General features: G+C 41.8%; 1 protein-coding gene across 8 annotated transcripts in view; it reads left to right on the forward strand.

Annotated features, from left to right (window-relative positions):
- The window catches only part of TRAPPC9 (trafficking protein particle complex 9), a 1,198,476-nt gene that overhangs the window by 121,529 nt on the left and 1,056,372 nt on the right, over window positions 1-20,575 (forward strand). For all 8 annotated transcript variants that reach the window (XM_033933661.1, XM_033933662.1, XM_033933667.1 and 5 more), the window contains one exon: window positions 18,057-18,183. In XM_033933661.1, the coding sequence (XP_033789552.1) occupies window positions 18,057-18,183 (127 nt within the window). The remainder of the gene's footprint in view (window positions 1-18,056; window positions 18,184-20,575) is intronic.

Genomic DNA, 20,575 nt, shown 5'->3' on the forward strand with positions numbered 1-20,575 from the left:
CTTGTGACCCTGGGCAAGTCACTTAATCCCTCTTTGCTCCAGGTACATTAGATAGTGTGAGCCCACCAGGGCAGAGTGCTTGAATGTAAACCACTTAGGCCAGTGTTTCCCAACCCTGTCCTGGAAGACTACCAGCCAGTCGGGTTTTTGGGATAACCCTAATAAATATGCATGAGAGAGATCTGCATATAATGGAGGTAACCAGGCATGCAAATTTACTCCGTGCATATTCATTAGGGCTATCCTGAAAACCTGACTGGCTAGTGGTCCTCCAGGACAGAGTTGGGAACGACTTAGTTAGGCTATAAGTGGTGTACAAATACTACAAAAACCCCCCAAAAAACAACCTATGAACTACAGTGGTACCTCGGTTTACGAGTGCACCAGTTTGCGAGTGTTTTGCAAGACGAGCAAAACATTCGCAAACTTGGTGCCTCGTAAACCGAGCTTGCCTCGCTGTACGAGCGCCCCCCCCCCCCCCCGCGATCCGGCATCCCCCCAGCGATCCGGCATCCCCCCCCGCTTGTGTTGCCCCCCCTCCACCGTGATCCTACTTCCCCCCACCCCCCCCCGAGCAGTCAATGACACCCTTTACCCGACTTGGCACCAGTGCCCGAAGATCCTCCCTCTTCTGGCGCGGCCTGGGCTGGGCAGTGCATTGGAGATCCACCTTCTGCTGGGCTGGGCTGGACTGGCTTTGAGCATTTGCGCATGCTCAAAGCCTTCTGGTCTCGCTCTCTCCGAGATTGAGAGCGAGACCAGAAGGCTTTGAGCATGCGCAAATGCTCAAAGCCAGTCCAGCCCAGCCCAGACCAGAAGAAGGAGGATCTCCGACGCACCACCCAGCCGCGCCAGAAGAGGGAGGATCTTCGGGGACTGGCACTGGTGCCAAGTCGGGTAAAGGGTGTCATTGACTGCTTGGGGGGAGGGGGAAAGTAGGATCGCGGTGGAGGGGGGCAACGCAAGCGGGGGGGGATGCCGGATCGCGGGGGGAGGGGGGTTTGGAACAGCATCGGATTCCTCAAGGGGGGGGGAGAATGGAGCAGTGCTAGTAGCCTCGGGGGGGGGGGGGGAGGAGGTGGAACCAATCAAAGCAGTTTCCCTTACTTCCTATGGGGAAACTTGCTTTGATATACGAGCAATTTGGTTTATGAGCATGCTTCTGGAACAAATTATGCTCGTAAACCAAGGTTCCACTGTATTTTATAATCTACGCACGTATTTGTGTGCTCTGCCCACGTGCCACCCAAACTCCGCCCTTGTGAATGGTCTCTAAAAATACACAAAACAAAGACAACAAAAACCCCACTGAAAAATCAAAAAATGATAAACTACAAAAATGTGGGGTGAAATCATTAATAACAAAAATCATAATTCGTTGTTTGTCAATTATAAAAAAAGTGGTAAGACTGAGCCTTCACTCAAAATGTATAATATTCACAGTGGTGAGATAGATTGTGAGCCCACCGGGACAGATAGGGAAAATGCTTGAGTACCTGATTGTAAAAACCGCTTTGATAACCTTGATAGGCGGTATATAAAATCCTAATAAACTTGAAACTTGAACTTGATCTAAACTTAACCATAATGAACGTATACTAGAAAAACTGAAAATTCTAACAAAACCTGCAACACTGGAAAATCAAGTCTGGTCTCATTATGGATTTTAACCCTCATTATGAATCTTAACACTTGTAGTAACGTTTCCACAGAAAGAACTCCTACTATCCACCAGTCATCTAATCTCATATAACACAAAACATCAATGTGCACCGGCAATATTCAACACATAATCAACTTACCAGTCTGAAGAATGTTCTATGTTACCCGTGTCGTTTCAAAAATAGTCCTCTCTGGGACTTATGCTCCAAAAGAGCCACGGGAACTTCTGCCTTTAATGGCGTCAGCAAACATAGACGCTTCGGCAAAATTAAGGTGCTGCCCATGCTGAGAACTCATCTTGCACTGCTCATAAAAAGACCGCCAATGCTAAAACCTCAACCAATCATAAGAACATAAGAAACGCCTTCACCAAATCAGACCATTGGTCCATCCAGTCCGGTGACCCGCACACGCGGAGGCCAAGCCAGGTGTTCCCCGATGAAGACCTGTTTATCCGTATCCATCAATGTGATTTGCAAGAAGGTGTGCATCCAACTTGCCCTCGAAACCCAGAATGGTTGTTTCTGTCACAACCTCCTCCGGGAGAGCATTCCAAGTATCCACCATACGCTGCGTGAAACAGAACTTCCTGGTATTTGTCCTGAGCCTGTCGCCTCTCAACTTCAGTCCATGGCCTCTTGTCTGATTCACATTTGACAACTTGAATAATGATGCTTCTCGCTCTATTTTGTCGAATCCTTTTATTATTTTATAAGTCTCTATCATATCCCCTCGCAGTCTTCTCTTCTCAAGGGTGAATAAGCCCAGTTTTCTGAGGCGTTCTTTGTAGCTCAAATTTTCCATACCTTCTACTAGCTTCGTAGCTCGCCTCTGCACCCTCTCCAGCAGGGTCACATCCTTTTTTAGGTAGGGAGACCAGTGCTGGACACAGTACTCCAGGTGTGGTCTGACCATTGCTCTGTAAAGCGGCATTATGACGTCCGCCAATCTACTCGTGATTCCCTTCTTTATCATGTCCAACATCCTGTTTGCCTTCTTTGCCGCCGATGCGCACTGCGCCGACGGCTTCAGGGTCCTGTCAATCAGTATCCCCAGATCCCTTTCTTGTTCGCTCTTGCCCAATGTCACACCTAACATTATATATTCATGTTCCTTGTTTTTCCTTCCCAGGTGCATCACTTTGCATTTCTCTATATTAAACTTCATCTGCCACTTTTCCGCCCATTTCTCTAGCTGGTTCAAATCTCTTTGGAGTTCTTCAATGTCCATTTGTGACCCAACTGTCCGGCATAGTTTCGTGTCATCTGCAAACTTGATTATATTACTTGTTGTTTTCTCTTCCAGGTCATTTATGAAGATGTTGAACAAAATGGGCCCAAGAACCGAGCCCTTGGGCACACCGCTTGTCACCTTTTCCCAGTCCGAGAACTTCCCATTTATGCTTACCCTCTGCAATCTTTTCTCCAGCCATCTACCTATCCATCTTAGGATGTCCCCCTCTATTCCATGGCATTCCAGTTTTCTCATAAGCCTTGCGTGTGGGACCTTGTCGAATGCTTTTTGAAAGTCCAAGTATATTATGTCCACCGGGTCTCCACTATCGATGTGTTTGTTCACCTTCTCATGAATCTCACAATCATTCAACCAATCAACATCCATTCTCACCCACATTCAATCGAAACATACCAATCAGCTTCATACTCCAGTCCTCGCACACCTAAAAAAATATCTTCCATTCCACTGCCCGATTCAAACCTACGGGTATTAGAGAATGTAAGCGATAAATCCAGCATTGTTCACATTGGATCAAATATCTATCTATATCACCTCCTCTACTACCCACTGTAACAGAGTCAATGACAAATACCCGAAAATATTCAAAATTATGTTGTCTCCTGGCAGTGCTGGACAAGAGGAGCGCCAAACTTCTTAATCAGAACAGCTGACCTGTGCTCAGTAATCCTAACATGCAATGCTTGAGTGGTCTTTCCTATGTATAGCTATGTTATAACTGCATATTAACGCATAAACAACATTAGAGGATTTACAGGTGGTAAAATGGTGTAACTTGTATTCCTTGTTGCCATACAGATTAAAAAAGGACTCACATTCAAGAGTGATATTACAGTTCTTACACGATCCACATCTCTTATGCCCCTTCATCAATATAGGAGCTTGAGCTAAAGGGAGCATGGCTGGACTCAAAAGTTCCTTTAAATTTTTGCCCTGAGAAAATGCTATTCTAAGATCCAGACCCCTCAGGGCAGGATGACATTGTAACACTCCCCAATTTTGTCTTATGAGATTAGCCACCTCTTCTCCCCTCCCCCCCCAACATATAACGTAATACCAACGTTAGAGTGTTATCAGACACAGACACACTTTCCCTGTTCTGTGCCTGCAACAACAATGCTCAATTCAGATATTTGGCTCTTTTATAAGCTCTCTTGAGTGTACATTTGGAATAGCCCCTCAATTCCATGTTATGCATAAACTTTTTGGCCTGCTGTTTGAAGGATTTCTCATCCTGGCAAATACACACCATTCAATTAACATGCCTGCCAGTATTTTCTAAGAGGGCATTTATGTGCGTCAATGATTAAAATGCTACTCGTTATGAACCTTCTGTCTTCTTAGAAACATAGAAACATAGAAAATGACGGCAGAAAAGGGCTATAGCCCACCAAGTCTGCCCATTCCAGATACCCGCCCCCCTGAATTCACTCCCTTAGAGATCCCACGTGAGTATCCCATTTTTTCTTAAAATCTGACACGCTGCTGGCCTCAAACTAGACAGCTCCTTCTAAAAACGGTATACTCTTTAAAAGTACGTTGAGCTGATGTGTCTCGGTTTGCTTGCATTTCATCTTGGTGATTACGTTTCTTAAACTTGCTCAACAACAGAAAGGTGGAAGATGGAGTAGTGGTGGTTAGGAAGCAGGTGAGCCTGAGGTCAGTCGGTTTTAGTTTATCCATGAAGCTGTAATCCATTCTAAGGCCCCATAAATCAAATCACAGGGTTGGGTATTTGTGTTATCTCCAGAGAGAGGATGATAAGAAACAAACCTCTCAAGGAAACATTATGATATATGAACTTTATTATTAGGACCACAATATAGCATTTTCATAGTTTTTGGAGAGGTCAACAGAGGTGTAGGAATTTATGAATCTCATTTTACTTTTGTGCTCTTGAGTAGACTATAAAGAAATCCCCTTCATGCCTCATGCTTTAAGGTGAAAATAAGTTGTGATCAGCACATGGGGACTTTTTTTGCACCGTGTAAAGTATCTCGCAGGGACTATAAAGAAAACGAAATATGTAACTGTAAGAAAAAAAATTGAGCGGAGATATTTTTCACTCAAAGGTTGGGCTCTTTTTACTAAGTTGCGCTAGCGGTTTTAGTGCGCGCGCTACAATACTGCATGCGCTAAACGCTAACGCCTCCATAGAGCTTGCATTAGTATTTTTCATTTAGCGTGTGGTTAGCGCGTGCTAATCTTTAGCGCACGCTAAAAACGCTAGGGCACCTTAGTAAAAGGAGCCCTTTATCTTCAAAAGCAACGTTGGTGCTCAAAAAAATATTAAATTTGCAGCACCGGAAAATTGAGCCCCCTGTTTACTTACAGAAATAGATAACAGTTGATTCTGTTTTATGCCAATATTTCTTAAAAGTTAGTGTGTTTTAACCCTGTTCTGGGGTAGTTTATTTTGTGTGGGCGCTCCTTTGCTTGGTGTGTGGCTGAAATCCCTGTGAGATTTCGCTGGTGGTTGTTACTCAGAGCAATAGAGTGGTTTCTAAAATAAACTAAAACTTAACTTTATATACCGGGTCTTCCTTCAGTGCTGGACGGTCCCTGACCCTCCGGCGTTTTGGCATTGGCGGAACCAGTTGCATCAGTTGGCCATCTAGGAGGCGCGAGACACCAGAGGGGCTAGGAAGCGAAAGATGTTATTCTTGAATATCTGGGAGCCTTATCTACAATCTTTGCATCCAAAAGGTCGTAGTGCGGTTTTAAGATGGATGTCCTAATCAGGGCGCTCAGTTTGTAGGGCTGGGAAAGCGATGTTGAGTACTGGTGGAGCGGGGTGGAGAGTACCATTGGGGGGGAAGGAGAGGGGGGATCGGAATGGGGAGGTGGGGGGTATTAAAAGATTCTGGCACTTCATCACGGTTATGATCTGTGGGGTTTGGTGGGGGGAGGAGGTGTGTGGCATCTTCGGGGCTCATCAGAGTCCAGGGCCTCGGTGTGTCTTTTCACCCGCGCTGGGCTTGCTTGTCTTATGTAGATTAGGAAGAGGGGGGGAGTTTAGTTGCAGTTATTCTTATTCTGTCTATGCTTGTTTTATTAATGTATATGATGCATCTTTGTTTGTATTAAGCACCCTTGGGGTGCTATGCTGTTGTATTTGTTGTTGCTTGCATCAATAAAAAATTGTTTGAACCTATATACCGGGTCTTCAACCAAAGGAAGCTCGACGCGGTTAACAATAAGTTAAAAAAATAAGCTAAAATACAAGAGGATTAATTTTTCATAGTGTTCAGCAAATAGAAAAGCTTTTAAAGATTTACAGAAAGATTGAAAAGAGCTGGGATACCTCAAAGTTAAAGGAAGTTCATTTCATAATTGGGGAAGTTTAAAAGCCAGAGAGGCTAAAATTCTTGGCTCCTTGAGTTCCTTTCCTAGAAGGGAGGGAAAGTTTAAATCATTGAGTGCCTCTCGCATATGAAAATCTATAAACATTCTATAGAAGAGGAACAAGAGGAACAAAAATACCATATAAAATTTTGAAAATAATACAAAAACATTTAAACTGGATTCTGAGATAAACCGGGAGCCAACGGAGTCACGTGGTTGAATTTGCTTTTTCCATAAATCAACTTTGCTGCGGTATTCTGAATCAATTGTAGTCTTTGGAGGCAGATCTTTGTGATGCCAAGATAAATAGCATTACAGTAATCTAGCCGAGATAGTCTAATTGATTGGACCAAGACAGAGGGCTCCCTCTATAAATTATAAATAATAGACTGTTCTTGTATCCCAAGTCCAATGGTTTAGCCTTCGGTTACACATCAGTATAATTATTTTTTGTGTCTCTGAGGGAGAAGGATCGAAAACTCCAACCAGAGTACAAGAGGGAAAAAGAGAGAGATGGGTTTGTGGTTTGAATTGTTATGAACTGTGTTTTGAACCTTCTGACTGCCAATACCTCTGAAGGAATGTAAATAGTTCTGAACTTAACTTGAGTTCATGTTGAATAAAAAATTCCATTTATTCAGTTACACCTTGGACTTGGCAGGTTCTTCATGCATAAGAGCTGTGCCTGGTCCGAGTGGGGTGAATGAGACCCGGGATTCATCAGTTCCTCCGGTTAGCCACTTTTTTTTGGTATGTCTTGATTTTCAGCCAAGTGCTTTGCTTTTTAAAATGTCCACACTACAGTGAATAGCCCAGGTTGCTTATGAAAAAAGCCTACTTCATATAAAAACAGAGTATTGTGGTTCACTCAAGGTGCACGGTTAAATGTACCTTCATTCAGACTGGTTAAATTTAGAAGCAGAAAGTTTTCTGGCTGTGCCTTGTTTGTGGATATCTTCCAGTGGTTATATGACAGGAGGTGAAGTATAAGATTTTCCAGAGGAAGATTAAGATCTGACTTGCCACCTGATCATTACATTAGTGATTTTTATTCCACTATTACCTTATGTTTCAAGACGGATTACAGAAGAGGATTTCAGAATTACAGAAGATAATTTCTGGACATGTCCAGAGGTGTTACAGAGTAGAGCGGGTTGCTTCAGAGAATTGAAATGTTTCATACGGTGTTAGTTAGTCTTCATGGATTTTTTGAATAGTAGAACGAATCTGATGTTTAAATCAGTTTATGTCTCTATTGTCTCGTATTTATTTATTTAAAATTATCTGTAGCCCGCCTATCTACAAGTTTGGGCAGGGACCAATGTAAACATGCAAAATCAGCAAATAACAAAACAACAAAATACAATAGCAGTACACATTAAAAAAAAAAATCATAAAACATCTGAGCATCTTTACATAATCATAAAATACATCTTCAAAAAGACAGTTCAAACCTGGTAGCAACCACAGCCTAACACTAAAAGAAAGAATCTCATATGCCTACACAGCTGGTGCTAAAAGCACGTGCAAATACCGTTTTTACCTCTTTTCTAAATTGACAAAGCACGGTCAATTGATGCATAGAAACTGACAGGGCCTTGAACCGACAACATGGAATTCCTATTGCCAGCAAGTTTCACGGTTACTAAGTATGGAATTTCCAATCTCATATATTGTTGGTCTTATGCATTTTTCTTTTAAAATATTGTACACTGTTTTGGGTGATTCTAGATTATCAGGGAGGCAGTTTATAATTTTTTTTAAATAAATTCAAAGACAAGTAAGTAATATGTGAAAGCATCTTTTACCTTTTTGTGATTTTAAAAACATTTTTTTTTAAATTAGAGTAGATTTCTGATATTCTTAAAGGGCTGGAGACAGAGTAGATCCAAGAGTAGTAGTCAAGTAACATATAGAAAAGCAAGACTTGAAACCAAGGGTGTAGCCAGCCCTCTGATTTGTTAAAAATACCTTTGCTTGGAGGGATGTTGAGGCCCCGCTAGCCAAAGAAATTCACTGCTTAGCCACTCCCCACCTCCTCTTGCTGCTGCAGGAAACGAGAAGTGGCATTGGTGGCTGGAGAAGGGAAGTGGCTCAGCCGTAAACTTCTTTGGCTGATGGGGCTTTGCCAAACCTGCCGGACATTTAATGGATGCTGCAGGTTTTGGAGGGGACCTGAGCCTAAAGTGTGTGTGGAGGGCAGGTCCCTCTGCCCCATGGCCATGCTTCTGCCTCAGATCCAGGGCACCAATGGGCAGCAACATCAGAAGCAGGCTGAGGTCCAGAGCATAAGCCGATATCAAAGTCAAGATAGTCAAAGTCAAGAGTAAGCTGGTGTCAGAAATGCTGGTGGGCCACGATCGGGAGCTGGACTCCAAGACCGAGCACAGTTAGTATTTAAAAGTGAGTTTAACCCTTTATTTGGCATTGTTGCTCAGAAACAACATGTCTTCTTTGGCTTTTATGGGAGATCTGCATCTCCAAATGCCAGTCAACTTGGCACTGTTGCTCTCGTTCAACATCAAGTTACGTAAAGGTGCCGTTTCACTATCTGCCAATTAAAGGGTTAATTAGTAATAATAATAATAACAGTTTATATACCGCAGGACCGTGAAGTTCTATGCGGTTTACAATGATTAAAAGATGGTACAGAATTCAAGTTTATTCAAGTTTATTCATGTTTTTTGATTAAACGCTTATCCGAAGGTACTAAGCGTTGTACAAAAAATAAAAAATAACAAGAACATTAACATTTTAAGAGATTATGTACATGATTCATTATGGGATATACTTGGGTAACTGCTTTATTAAGCCACAAGAAGCAGTAGGAAAAAGGGGGAGAACTACAATTTTGAAGAAATAGTACATAGAAGGTAGATACATAAGGGGGTGGGAAGAGAAGGATTACTGGCAAAGATATATATCAATTTGGAGACTGCTAAAATTATCAATTTTAGAAACTGCTTAAATTGATATGTATTGTATTTTTTTTTTTTTTTAATTTTCAGCTGAAGGCATCTTTAAAAAGAAAGCATTTTAAACTGCTTTTAAACTTCTGCAGATTTCGTTCAGTTCTTAAATATAGGGGAAGTGAACTTAACAGTGTTAAAAGCTAGTGATTAACAGCTCTAGGGATCAGTTATTGTGGAGAAAGAGTTGTGCGGGTCAGCTGCCTAGATACTTCAGGAACAGAGTTTGAAGACCAATAACAGAGTTTGAAGACCAATAACAGAGTTTGAAGACCCAATAACAGAGTTTGAAGACCCAATAACAGAGTTTGAAGACCCAATAACAGAGTTTGAAGACCCAATAACAGAGTTTGAAGACTCAATAACAGAGTTTGAAGACCCAATAACAGAGTTTGAAGACCAATAACAGAGTTTGAAGACCAATAACAGAGTTTGAAGACCCAATAACAGAGTTTGAAGACCCAATAACAGAGTTTGAAGACCCAATAACAGAGTTTGAAGACCAATAACAGAGTTTGAAGACCCAATAATGCACAAGTGTATTAGATATTGCTATAAGTGGACTGAGAACCAAATAAGACCCTGAGACTTATCAGGTAGAGGAGGTGCATACCATTCTAAGGATCAGGATTCAAGTTCTGAACGTGGCACTGACTAAAAGAGTAACAACGGAATCATTTATATTATGTTTCATATTATGACTCTTTACACAATCCCCCTCTATATATATTTGTAGAATGGAATAAAGCAGTTTCAATTATTTTTAAATGTCTATCATTTGTGTTCAGGTATTGTTGAGCCATAATGGTCCTTGCACTGATACTTGAAAAAGGAGAAAACGTACCTGTAGTAATGGCTAAAAATAATGATGATGGCTGCTGCAAATTTGAGGAATCGTGTAACAGGTGGACATAAATATGGCATAGATGGTTTTTCCCGCCATCCTAATTATATATGTAATTGATTTTGCTTCTCTCAGTAATCCAGGCTCCAATTTATTAGATCTATATTTCTTATATTTCTCTTTTTTATTTTGTGGGCTATTTAACCTAGCAATTTTCTACTCATTGATAATTTCATATTCAACACGGTTTCACAGTTTTCCAGTTATAACTGAGACAATACATTAATTGTCCCACGTTTTATTGGCTTTTTGATTATATTACCTGCTTGCATTGATTTCTTGCTCTTGTTCAATTAATTAAAGCACTCACCATAACTCTTCCCTCAGTTATATAGTTTTTGTTTCTTGTAAAACCGTATTATGAAAAGAGAAACAAGAAACATGAGAAATCACTAACACCTCATAAGGGGGAAGATAAAGAGAATTAAGAATGATTATTTATACAGATTCTAATTCATAATTGGCTTATGTGTCTTAAGTTTCTTCTGATGCAGACAAAACCTGTGTTGGGATACATTTTTGATATATACAGATATATTTTGTGACTGGTCTACGTCATAAAGCATATGGGGACAGACTTAAAGATCTCAGTATGTATACTTTGGAGGAAAGGCGGGAGAGGGGAGATATGATAGATGTTTTAAGTTCTTATGTGGCATAAATGTGCATGAAGCGAGTGTCTTTCATTTGAAAGGAAGCTCCAGAGTGAGAGGGCATATGATAAAGTCAAGAGGTGACAGGCTCAGGAGTAATCTAAGGAAATTCTTTTACACAGAAATAATAATAATAATAACAGTTTATATACCGCAGGACCGTGAAGTTCCATGCGGTTTACATTGATTAAAAATGTTACAGATTGAGTAGAACTAACAGAGTTAAAGTCTAGAGATCAGTTATTTTGGGAAAGATTGTGCAAATCAGCTACCTAAGTACTTTAATAATAATAATAATAATAATAACAGTTTATATACCGCAATACCGTGAAGTTCTATGGGGTTTACAAAAGATTACAAGAGGTACAAAATGAGTGACCTGAAGGGAGAAGAGAGTGAGAAATAGGTCAAGAAAACCGTTGTTAAGAGTAGAGTGCGGGTCAGTTGTCTAGGTATTTCAGGAATAGGTATGTTTTTAGGCGCTTCCTGAATTCCTTGTAAGTGGAGGGCGAGAGCAATTGTTTTAGGTCTTTGCCCCATAATGCTGCTTGATGTGAGAGAAGGTGTTCGTAGTGTTTTTTTAATTTACAACCTTTGACTGGGGGGGAAATGAAGTTCAGGTGAGAGATTCTCTTGTGTTTATTGGTGGAGAAGGTGAAAAGGTCTGTTAAGTATTTAGGGACTAGACCATATAGTACTTTGAAGCAGATGCAGGCAAACTTAAACTTTACACGTGCTTCTGTCGGTAGCCAGTGCAACTGCCGGTAATAAGGAGTTACGTGATCAAACTTCTTTAACCCGAAGATAAGTCTGACTGCTGCATTTTGCATAAGCTGCAGACGTCGCATATTCTTTTGGGAAATTGTTAAATAGGAACAGGTATGTTTTTAGGTGTCTCCTAAATTCCCCATAAATAATAGCAAGCATGAGTAATTGTTTCAGATCTTTACCCCATAATGCTGCCTAATATGAGAAAGGGTGGCAGGTGTGTGGACTAGTCTCCAGGTAGTGGAGACAGAAACTGTGTCTGAATTAAAGAAAGTGTGGAATCTCTTAGGGAGAAGAGGAGATAGTGGATGCTGTGGATGGGCAGACTGGATGGGCCATTTGGCCTTTATCTGCTATCATGTTTCTATGCTTCTATAACCATAAAGCTCTTTGACCTCACAATGCAAGTGCTAAGAACCTTAGCCTATAACAATAATGCTCTATGACCTCACAAGGAAAAACCAAACAAAAACTGCAGGCTATGTACAAGATGCAGGCAATATTTATTATACCAATGATAGAATGCAGTAAATGTACAACCTTATTACCAACCCAGGGACCCGACACGGTCCGTGTTTCGGACAACACGCCTTCCTCAGGGGTCCTAATAGATATAAATATCAATCTTAAGATTATGTAATTAATCCTTAATCACAAAAGATGGTGTGATATTTATAGTGTAATGGTGCCATGCAAATAATGTGATTGTGCCATACAAAGAGATGACAACGTGACAAGTGATCAAATGATAGTGTGTGACAAAATGTAAAAAAGGAATATGTGAATGAAAAACAATATCCATAAAGGTATAAAAGTAAGAACATGCAAAAAAATGAATTGATAAAAATATACAGAGTCATTTCACAGTGAAAGTAAACAAAAAGAAAGGGGAATATCCAAGAGAATGAAAGTGCAGTGTATTGAACTCATAATAAAAACTGAAACTGAATAAGTTAGAAAATGCAAATGTGTGAATAAAGGTAGAACATGTAAATTGTGAGTAATATGTGAACTGTGAATAATGACCAGAGAAGACCTACCATGGTAAATAAGGTATGAAACAGACTGCATGGCACCATTACACTATAAATATCACACCATCTTTTTTGATTAAGGATTAATTACATAATCTTAAGATTGATATTTATATCTATTAGGACCCCTGAGGAAGGCGTGTGGTCCGAAACATGGACTGTGCCGGGTTGGTAATAAGGTTGTTTATTTACTGCATTCTATCATTGGTATAATAAACATTGCCTGCATCTTGTACATAGCCTGCAGTTTTTGTTTGGTTTTTCCTTGCTGTTCGATATACTGCAGACTTCGTTGGATTCCCCTATGACCTCACAATGCAGGTGTAAAGAGCCTTAGCCTATAGAGAGAGGAAGAGATAGTGGTTGCTGTGGATGGGCAGACTGGATGGACATTTTGGCCTTTATCTGCCATCATGTTTCTATGCTTCTACCGTGTTTCCCCGAAAATAAAACAGTGAGGCCCAAAAAAGGCACTAGGTCTTATTTTCGAGTAGGGCTTATTTTTTTCATGTACATGATCATCTCTTCCTTCCTCTCCTTCACTCCAATTCTCCCTCTTTACTTTCCCCCACATATGCAACATCTTTCTTCCCCTCTCACCCAGCCCCTTGTGCCTTCCATCTGCAGCATCTTTCTATTCCTCCATCCCCCTGTGCAGCAGAACCCTTGCCCAGCTTCCATCCTTCCCTCCCATCCCTCGTGCAGCAGTACCCTTGAGCAATTCTGCCCCCCGCCGCGCAGCTGAACCACTGAACCCCCGCTGACCCTCCATCCTTCCCTCCCAACCGATCCCCACCAACCGCGACCATAAATACCTTCCAGCAGAGGAGCGTCAGGCCAGCAGCACTCACAGGCTGCTTCACAGCCTTCTCTCTGAGGCCTTCTGTGTACTGATGACATCATCAGTAATGCAGCACTTAGAAGGCCATGAGAAGGCTGCGAAGCAGCCTGTGAGTGCTGCTGGCCCGATGTTCCTCTGCCGGAAGGTATGTATGGTCGTGGTCGGTGGGGATTGGTTGGGAGGTAAGGATGGAGGGTCAGCGGGGGTTTGGCAGTTTGGCGGTGGGGGGGGGGGCAGGGGAAGCACATCTGCCTTCGACTAGGGCTTATTTTTTGGGGAGGGCTTATATTAAGACCTACCCCGAAAATCATGCTAGGGCTTATTTTCAGGGTAGGTCTTATTTTTGTGGAAACACGGTATAACCATAAAGCTCTGACTTCATAATGCAGGTGTAAAGAGCCTTAGCCAGTAGAGAGAGGAGGAGATAGTGGATGCTCTGGATGAGACATTTGGCCTTTATCTGCCATCATGTTACAATGTTTCTATAACCATAAAGTTCTATGACATCACAATGCAGGTGTAAAGAGTCTTTGCCAATAGGGAAAGGAGGAGATAGTGGATGCTGTGGATGGGCATTTTGGCCTTTATCTGCTGTCATCCTCTATAATAAAATCCTAAGCATGCATGCGCACTTAGGATGGTGTGTTCCCTGACAGCATGATGTGTCCCTCGGTGCCGAATTCCATTTTCGAACACGGAGGCAGGGAACATGCTGGCGACTCCCCCCTCCCGCCCTCATTCACTGCCAGACAAACCGCTGCCACCGCTGCTGCTCCTCTTCAAAGCAGGCTGCTTTGAAGAGGAGCGCAGACATGAAGTAATATATCACCTTCCCATGCCAGAGACATAGATGATTCCATAGGCATTGGAATGGGGGAGGCCATAGGGGTCATGGCCTCCCCCAAAATTGCCCCTCCTGTACGTGATCAGTGGTGGAGGAGGAAAACCTCCCACTTCTTCCGAGGCTGGGAGCTTGCTACCAGTCAATGTGCTTCTCTAATGCGCCCCTGCCGGCATCTACTTCTTCCCCTCCTCCCTCTCACCTGCTCATCCGCCCGCCGGGTTTAACTTCTTAGAAAAGCGCTGCACTGTGCTGCCGCTGGCCTCACCGTCTTCTCTCCACTGTGGCCCGCCCTCTCTGACAACTTCCTGTTTCCGCTAGGGCTGGCCGCAGTGGACAGAAGATGCCGAGGCCAGCAACTGCATGGTGCAGCGCTTTTCTGTGAAGTTAAACAAGGGCGGATAAGCAGGCGGGGGGAGGAGTAGATGCCAGCAGGGGTGCGTTGCAGAATGTCGACCAGCAAGCATGCTGGCAGATAGCTAGTTGTAGAAGGGAGGAGCATATGGGACTGGGGGAAGGGAGAGATATGGACAGAGGAAATAAGAGAGGGAGAGATGGACATGAGGGAAGTGGGGGGAAGGGAGAAATGGATGTTGAGGAGGCAAGATGGGGAGAGGGAGAGAGATTCAGGGAGGGGACAGAAGGGGGAGGGTGAGATATGGCCAGAGGAAGTAAGAGAGGGAAAGATGGACATGAGGTTCGTGCTGGTGGGCCAGAAGAGGACAGGGGGGAAGGTAACAGAAAGGGAGAAAGCCTACTGCTGGACAGGGGGAGCAGGGAAGGGGTGCTGCTGGACAGGGGTGGAGATAAAAGGAAGGGAGAAGGCCTACTGCTGGACAGGGGGAGCAGGGAAGAGGTGCTGCTAGACAGGGGGGAGGTAACAGGAAGGGAGAAGGCCAACTACTGGACAGGGGGAGCAGGGAAGGGGTGCTGCTGGACAGGGGTGGAGATAAAAGGAAGGGAGAAGGCCTACTGCTGGACAGGGGGAGCAGGGAAGAGGTGCTGCTAGACAGGGGGGAGGTAACAGGAAGGGAGAAAGCCAACTGCTGGACAGGTGTGGTGGTCCACCACCTCTGGGAAGGGGTGGTGATGGACAACTGAGGAAAGAGAGAGACAGAAAGAAAGAAAGACAGACAGACAGAAATCAGCCAAGGAGAGAGAGAGAGAGAGAGAAAGAAAGAAAGAAAGACACACATCTATTCTAGCACCCGTTAATGTAACAGGCTTAAAGACTAGAGTTTCTATATTTCTCTTAGAGTTTGGTATTATCTTTGAATTATATTCTAGTTTTGGAAACTTGTTAAACTGTTAAAACATCTGTGCCATTTTGCATTTACGTATATTCAGAGATTTTTTTATTTCATTGGCACTGTACTAGATACTTTTTGCTTTGTCTTCTGTAGCACGTTCGGCACTGCAGTCTTGATACAGCTACACTTTGGCACCCGAAATGCTTGCTCTGGGGAATTCTGGTTTACTCTCAATCATTCCTCTGTAGACCTACAATAGCTGCTATTAAAAACTCATTCTGTGGATAAATCCTACATTGTTTAACCCCCCCCAACAAGACAGGGCCATCAATTATGGCACTTAAATTATAGGTATGACCCCTAAATTTCCACTCAAAAGCTGAAGGTCTAAATGTGTGCCATGATATGCAAATTAGGAGTATTTTCATATCCCAGTCAATAAGTCAAATATAATTTCTGCATTCAAAAACATCTCCCACCCATGCGATCTACCACCTGATTTCAGGACTTCCCCAGCTTCATAACTGCACATCCCTACATGTTTAAGAATATTGAATCAAGTGCTGGGATCCCTAGCTAGCAAATCCATGATATCATGATGGGAGAAATGAAACAATATTGAAATGGGTACCTTTTTACTCCAACCAATAAAATAAGACTTCCACCCAATTGGGAAGTCCTTATGTGGTCATAATGGTGCATTTTCAGGGGAGTCTCCTACCATTACTTTTAGGGATATCTTTCTTTTATGTAAGGCACAGCACTGTTAAGAACTATCCCTTCCTGGATTAAAGACCCAAATAGACATTCACAAAGTATCCCACCCATTTTCATGTATCTCAATATTGAGCTCCTTTGGTTATAGTGTTAAACTTATACATCCATTGTTGCAGAAGATAAGATAATTTGTGCTGTGTGTTGTATTGCTTCCCGGAACATTTTACCTGATCTAATGAACTGAATCAAAATGTCAAATGAGATTCATGGTTGTGATGTTAGCAAGTGTGCTTTCCAACCTACAGTAGTGTATTCTTATTAGTGGTGATTTATAGAGTGGTGACATATATGAGTGGTGTTAGGTTTAGATTGGATATATTTTTTTCTGTGTGCGATTTGATATTGATATTGAATGTTATTGAACGTTATTAAATGTTATCGACTGATGTTATTGATTATTTATTATTCTTGTGCGTTTGTGTGATTCTGGTATTAAAAAGTTTTTGACTGTAAGCGAATTTTCTCCCATCGGGTTGGTGTTAGGGATTTATCAACTCTCCTTCTTTTTGGAGTTTTGAATATGAATTTTTCTCATGCATTCAGTTATTTATTTCTTTAATTCCTTTCAAATTTCTGTATTATGTTTTGTTAGTCTCTGCTAGCTTGATATTATATTACATTATATTATATGACATGAACTGGTAGTGAGTATTTGCATTTGCACTTTATATTTATATCGCTCTTTCATTTCTTTACTTCAATTGATCTAAACATTATGAATTACCAGTAAGCACTTGCACTTTGTACTTCATTTTAGAATCAGTTTTCATTTCATTGTTATTTCTCACGTTGCACTTTACATGGTCTATTGTATTATTGTATTAGTCTATTTACTTATTTATTTATTAGGTTTGTCTTTAGGGAGTGTATGTATTTATTGTGCCTTTACTACCCTTTTCCCTTGGTGTACAAGTCTGATTTTTCATTGGGAGTGTGACTTTATTCACATACTTATTAGTTTCTTTATGGACTATATGATATATGAGGCAATTCTCACTTAGACCACGGTCTGGTGCTGGTCACCTTTGAGATATCGCCTGAGCCAGAGGTTTACGTTGATTCATCAAGGGCTCATACTGATGTCCATTATTTAAAAGCCTTTTTCACCCTAAGGTTGATTTTCTTTACAGACTTCTCATCCAAGGGACTAGGTGCGTTAGCCAATTCCTTAGTGGCGTTAGAATTATTTTAGCCATGACAAATTGCTCAAACTTGAAATTAGAACTATTCAGAATCCCCTGGCTCATCTTTGGTTGTACACTTCTCCCTCGGTATTCGCGGGGGTTAGGTGCAGAGCTGGACCGCGAAGTGTGAAAAATCGCGAATAACTTCTCGGCCGGCTCTGACCCACCCCCGCCTTCCTCCTGCATTCCCAGACCCTTACCTTGTGGTCTAGCGGTAAAGCAGGGCAGGAGCGATCTTCTGTGCTCCTGCCCTGTGCAGAGCCGTCATCAGAATGGCTGCCATGAGTTCCCGTTGTAGTCTCGACACTACAACTCTTGCCCCACTTCACGGCTAGACCACCAGGTAAGGTTCCGGAGAGGCTTGGATGGCTTAAAAATAGCCAAAAAATGAAAATAGTTTTTTTGCAAAAAAATCGCGAATAACCGAATCCATGGATATGGAAACCATGGATTCAGAGAGAGAAGTGTACTTTGTCCTTGCAAGATGTATTTTATGGTTGTATACCAAATTATGGATCACAAAAGCTGATTTTAAGAAGACTGAATTAACTTTTTTCCCCCTTCTTTTCTTTAGAAAAGAAAGACGTGACTCAAAGCTTAGAAAGCTATACATCAAAATGTCCTGGTACAATGGAGGTCATCACACTTCCAGATGGATTAGTTCTGCCTCCTGTGCCTTTTACCAAACTTCCCATTGTAAGGTAAGATTTTACCTGATAAAGTTTTAGTAATCATTCACATTGGGTTTTTAAAGCTAAACTAGTCTTTAAGCCCTTTACATTAACGGGTGCTAGAATAGATGTGTGTGTCTATCTTTTTTTTTCTCTCTCTCCTTGGCCGCTGTCTGTCTGTCTTTCTTTCTTTCTGTCTCTCTCTCTCTCTCTCTCTCTCCTTGGCCGCTGTCTGTCTGTCTTTCTTTCTGTCTGTCTCTCTCTCTCTCCTTGGCCGCTGTCTGTCTGTCTTTCTTTCTTTCTTTCTTTCTGTCTCTCTCTCTCTCTCTCTCTCCTTGGCCGCTGTCTGTCTGTCTTTCTTTCTGTCTGTCTCTCTCTCTCTCCTTGGCCGCTGTATGTCTGTCTGTCTTTTTTTTCTGTCTGTCTCCTTGGCCGCTGTCTGTTTTTTTTTTTCAATCTCTCTCCCTGGCCCCCTGTCCTTCTGTCTGTGTCTTTCACTTCCACCTACTGTCTTTCAGTGTGTCAGTCTGTCAATGTCCAGTCTCTTTTTTTTTTTTTTCCTTTCAATCTCTCTCCCTGTCAATTATCGTGCCCCATCCTACCTTTTTTTTAATCACACGTTGTGTTGGGAAGGGCAACCAGCACACAGTAACCGCTGCTGGATTAGGTTAAACCGCCACTTTAAGCTAATCATCATGCGCGCACCGAACGCGCATGCGCCGCACGTTTTACAATATTTTTTGCCGGCCCCGAAGCTACGGACGCACGGAGCCACGAAGATTGAAGTGCGCATGCCCGCTAAGGGTATTATTATATAGAATTATTGTACCACGATAAGCAGCCAAATTATTATTTTTCTTTTTAAACTTTTAGAGCCCATTGATCAAAAGATTTGTGCTTCTAACTTTGAGAGTTGTGTTCCTAAGTTGGCTTCTTTAAAAAAAGATAATAGGGCTTTGTCCCTAAATTTATGCTCAAAATTTCAGTAAACACTTAAATTTAGGAGTACAACACGTAAGAGGCAACAAGTGAATTTTAGAGCAGGATAAAACTGTTAGGGGATAAGCACTGATTTTAAGCTCTTTGCTTATAAATATTTTAGCTATGACTAATTGATCAGACTTGAAATTAGAACCATACAGAGTCTGCTGATTCATCACCTGGCCTTTGAAATGACTTGGCAGGAGAAACAGAGCAGACTGGCATAGAATGTCTACTCAAAATATAATCATCAAAAACATTCTTTAGAAGAATAAAAACTCTAAAAGCCAGATATGGCTATGTTTTGCCCTTTTAAGAACTGTTAAATATATAAAAGCATATACTGTAAGTATAAATCATAAAATATACAAACTGTCAGTCTCACTCGTAAGAAATCATAAATTAGGTCATGCATATTCTCAAATCATAGTTTTAAAATTGCCACACCATAATTTAAAAGTGTCCCAAATCATAGTCCAAAACCATATTGACACAGAAGTCATAAAACAAACAGTCCAAATATAGATGTGAAATTGATGCACCCAGCAGATATAATTCCAGAGTCTCACCTAGCTAAAAAATTGATATATAAAAAGTCTTTTAGAATTGCCCAAACAGTTCAGTATAAAAATATACCTTTGGAAATCTTCCATTCTATAAATTCCAGATATATAAGATCCTTGCAAAAACAATAGCAAAAACAATACTAAAACTCCCACATATTTTTTCAGGAGGTTATTTTCTCTACAGTAAGCGACTACACTCCTCCCTCAATATTTGCGGGGGTTAGGGGCAGAGCCGGCCTGCGAATATTGAAAATTTGCCAATAACTTTTGGGCTGACTCTGACCCACCCCCGCCTCCCTTCCGCCTTCTCCTCCCCCCCTCCTGGCATCCTGGACCTTACCTAGTGGTCTACGGTCTTTAGGGGCAGGAGCGATCTTCCTAGGCTCCTGCCCCGTGCAGATCACTCATCCAAAATGGCTACCATGAGTTCCCGTAATCTCTCGAGACTACGACGGGAACTCACGGCAGCCATTTTGAATGAATGATCTGCACGGGGCAGGAGCGTAGGAAGATCGCTCCTGCCACGAAAGACTGCTAGACCACCAAGTAAGGTCCGGGAGGTGGGGGTGATTCCAGTTTTAGGAAATCGTGAATAATCAAAATCGCAAGTCCTAAAACCGCGAATTGGGAGGGGAAAGTGTATGTCGTTCTAATTTTATATTTCTTAGCATTGGCTTTTCTTTCCTTCTATGATAGTGCTTCCTCTAAGGCTATTCTTTTTGCAAGAATCATGCTTTCATTGCTTACAAAATTCATTTCCCTTTTTATTCGTATCTATTCTGGGACATGACTGGTGTCTGCAGCTCCATATGGGTGCATTTTCCAGTAGTCCTTTCTTATTTGATTCTTGAATCTTTTTGGGGTCTCCATTACCT

The sequence above is a fragment of the Geotrypetes seraphini genome, chromosome 2 (genome assembly GCF_902459505.1).
Source record: "Geotrypetes seraphini chromosome 2, aGeoSer1.1, whole genome shotgun sequence".
In the NCBI taxonomy this organism is placed as follows: domain Eukaryota; kingdom Metazoa; phylum Chordata; class Amphibia; order Gymnophiona; family Dermophiidae; genus Geotrypetes; species Geotrypetes seraphini.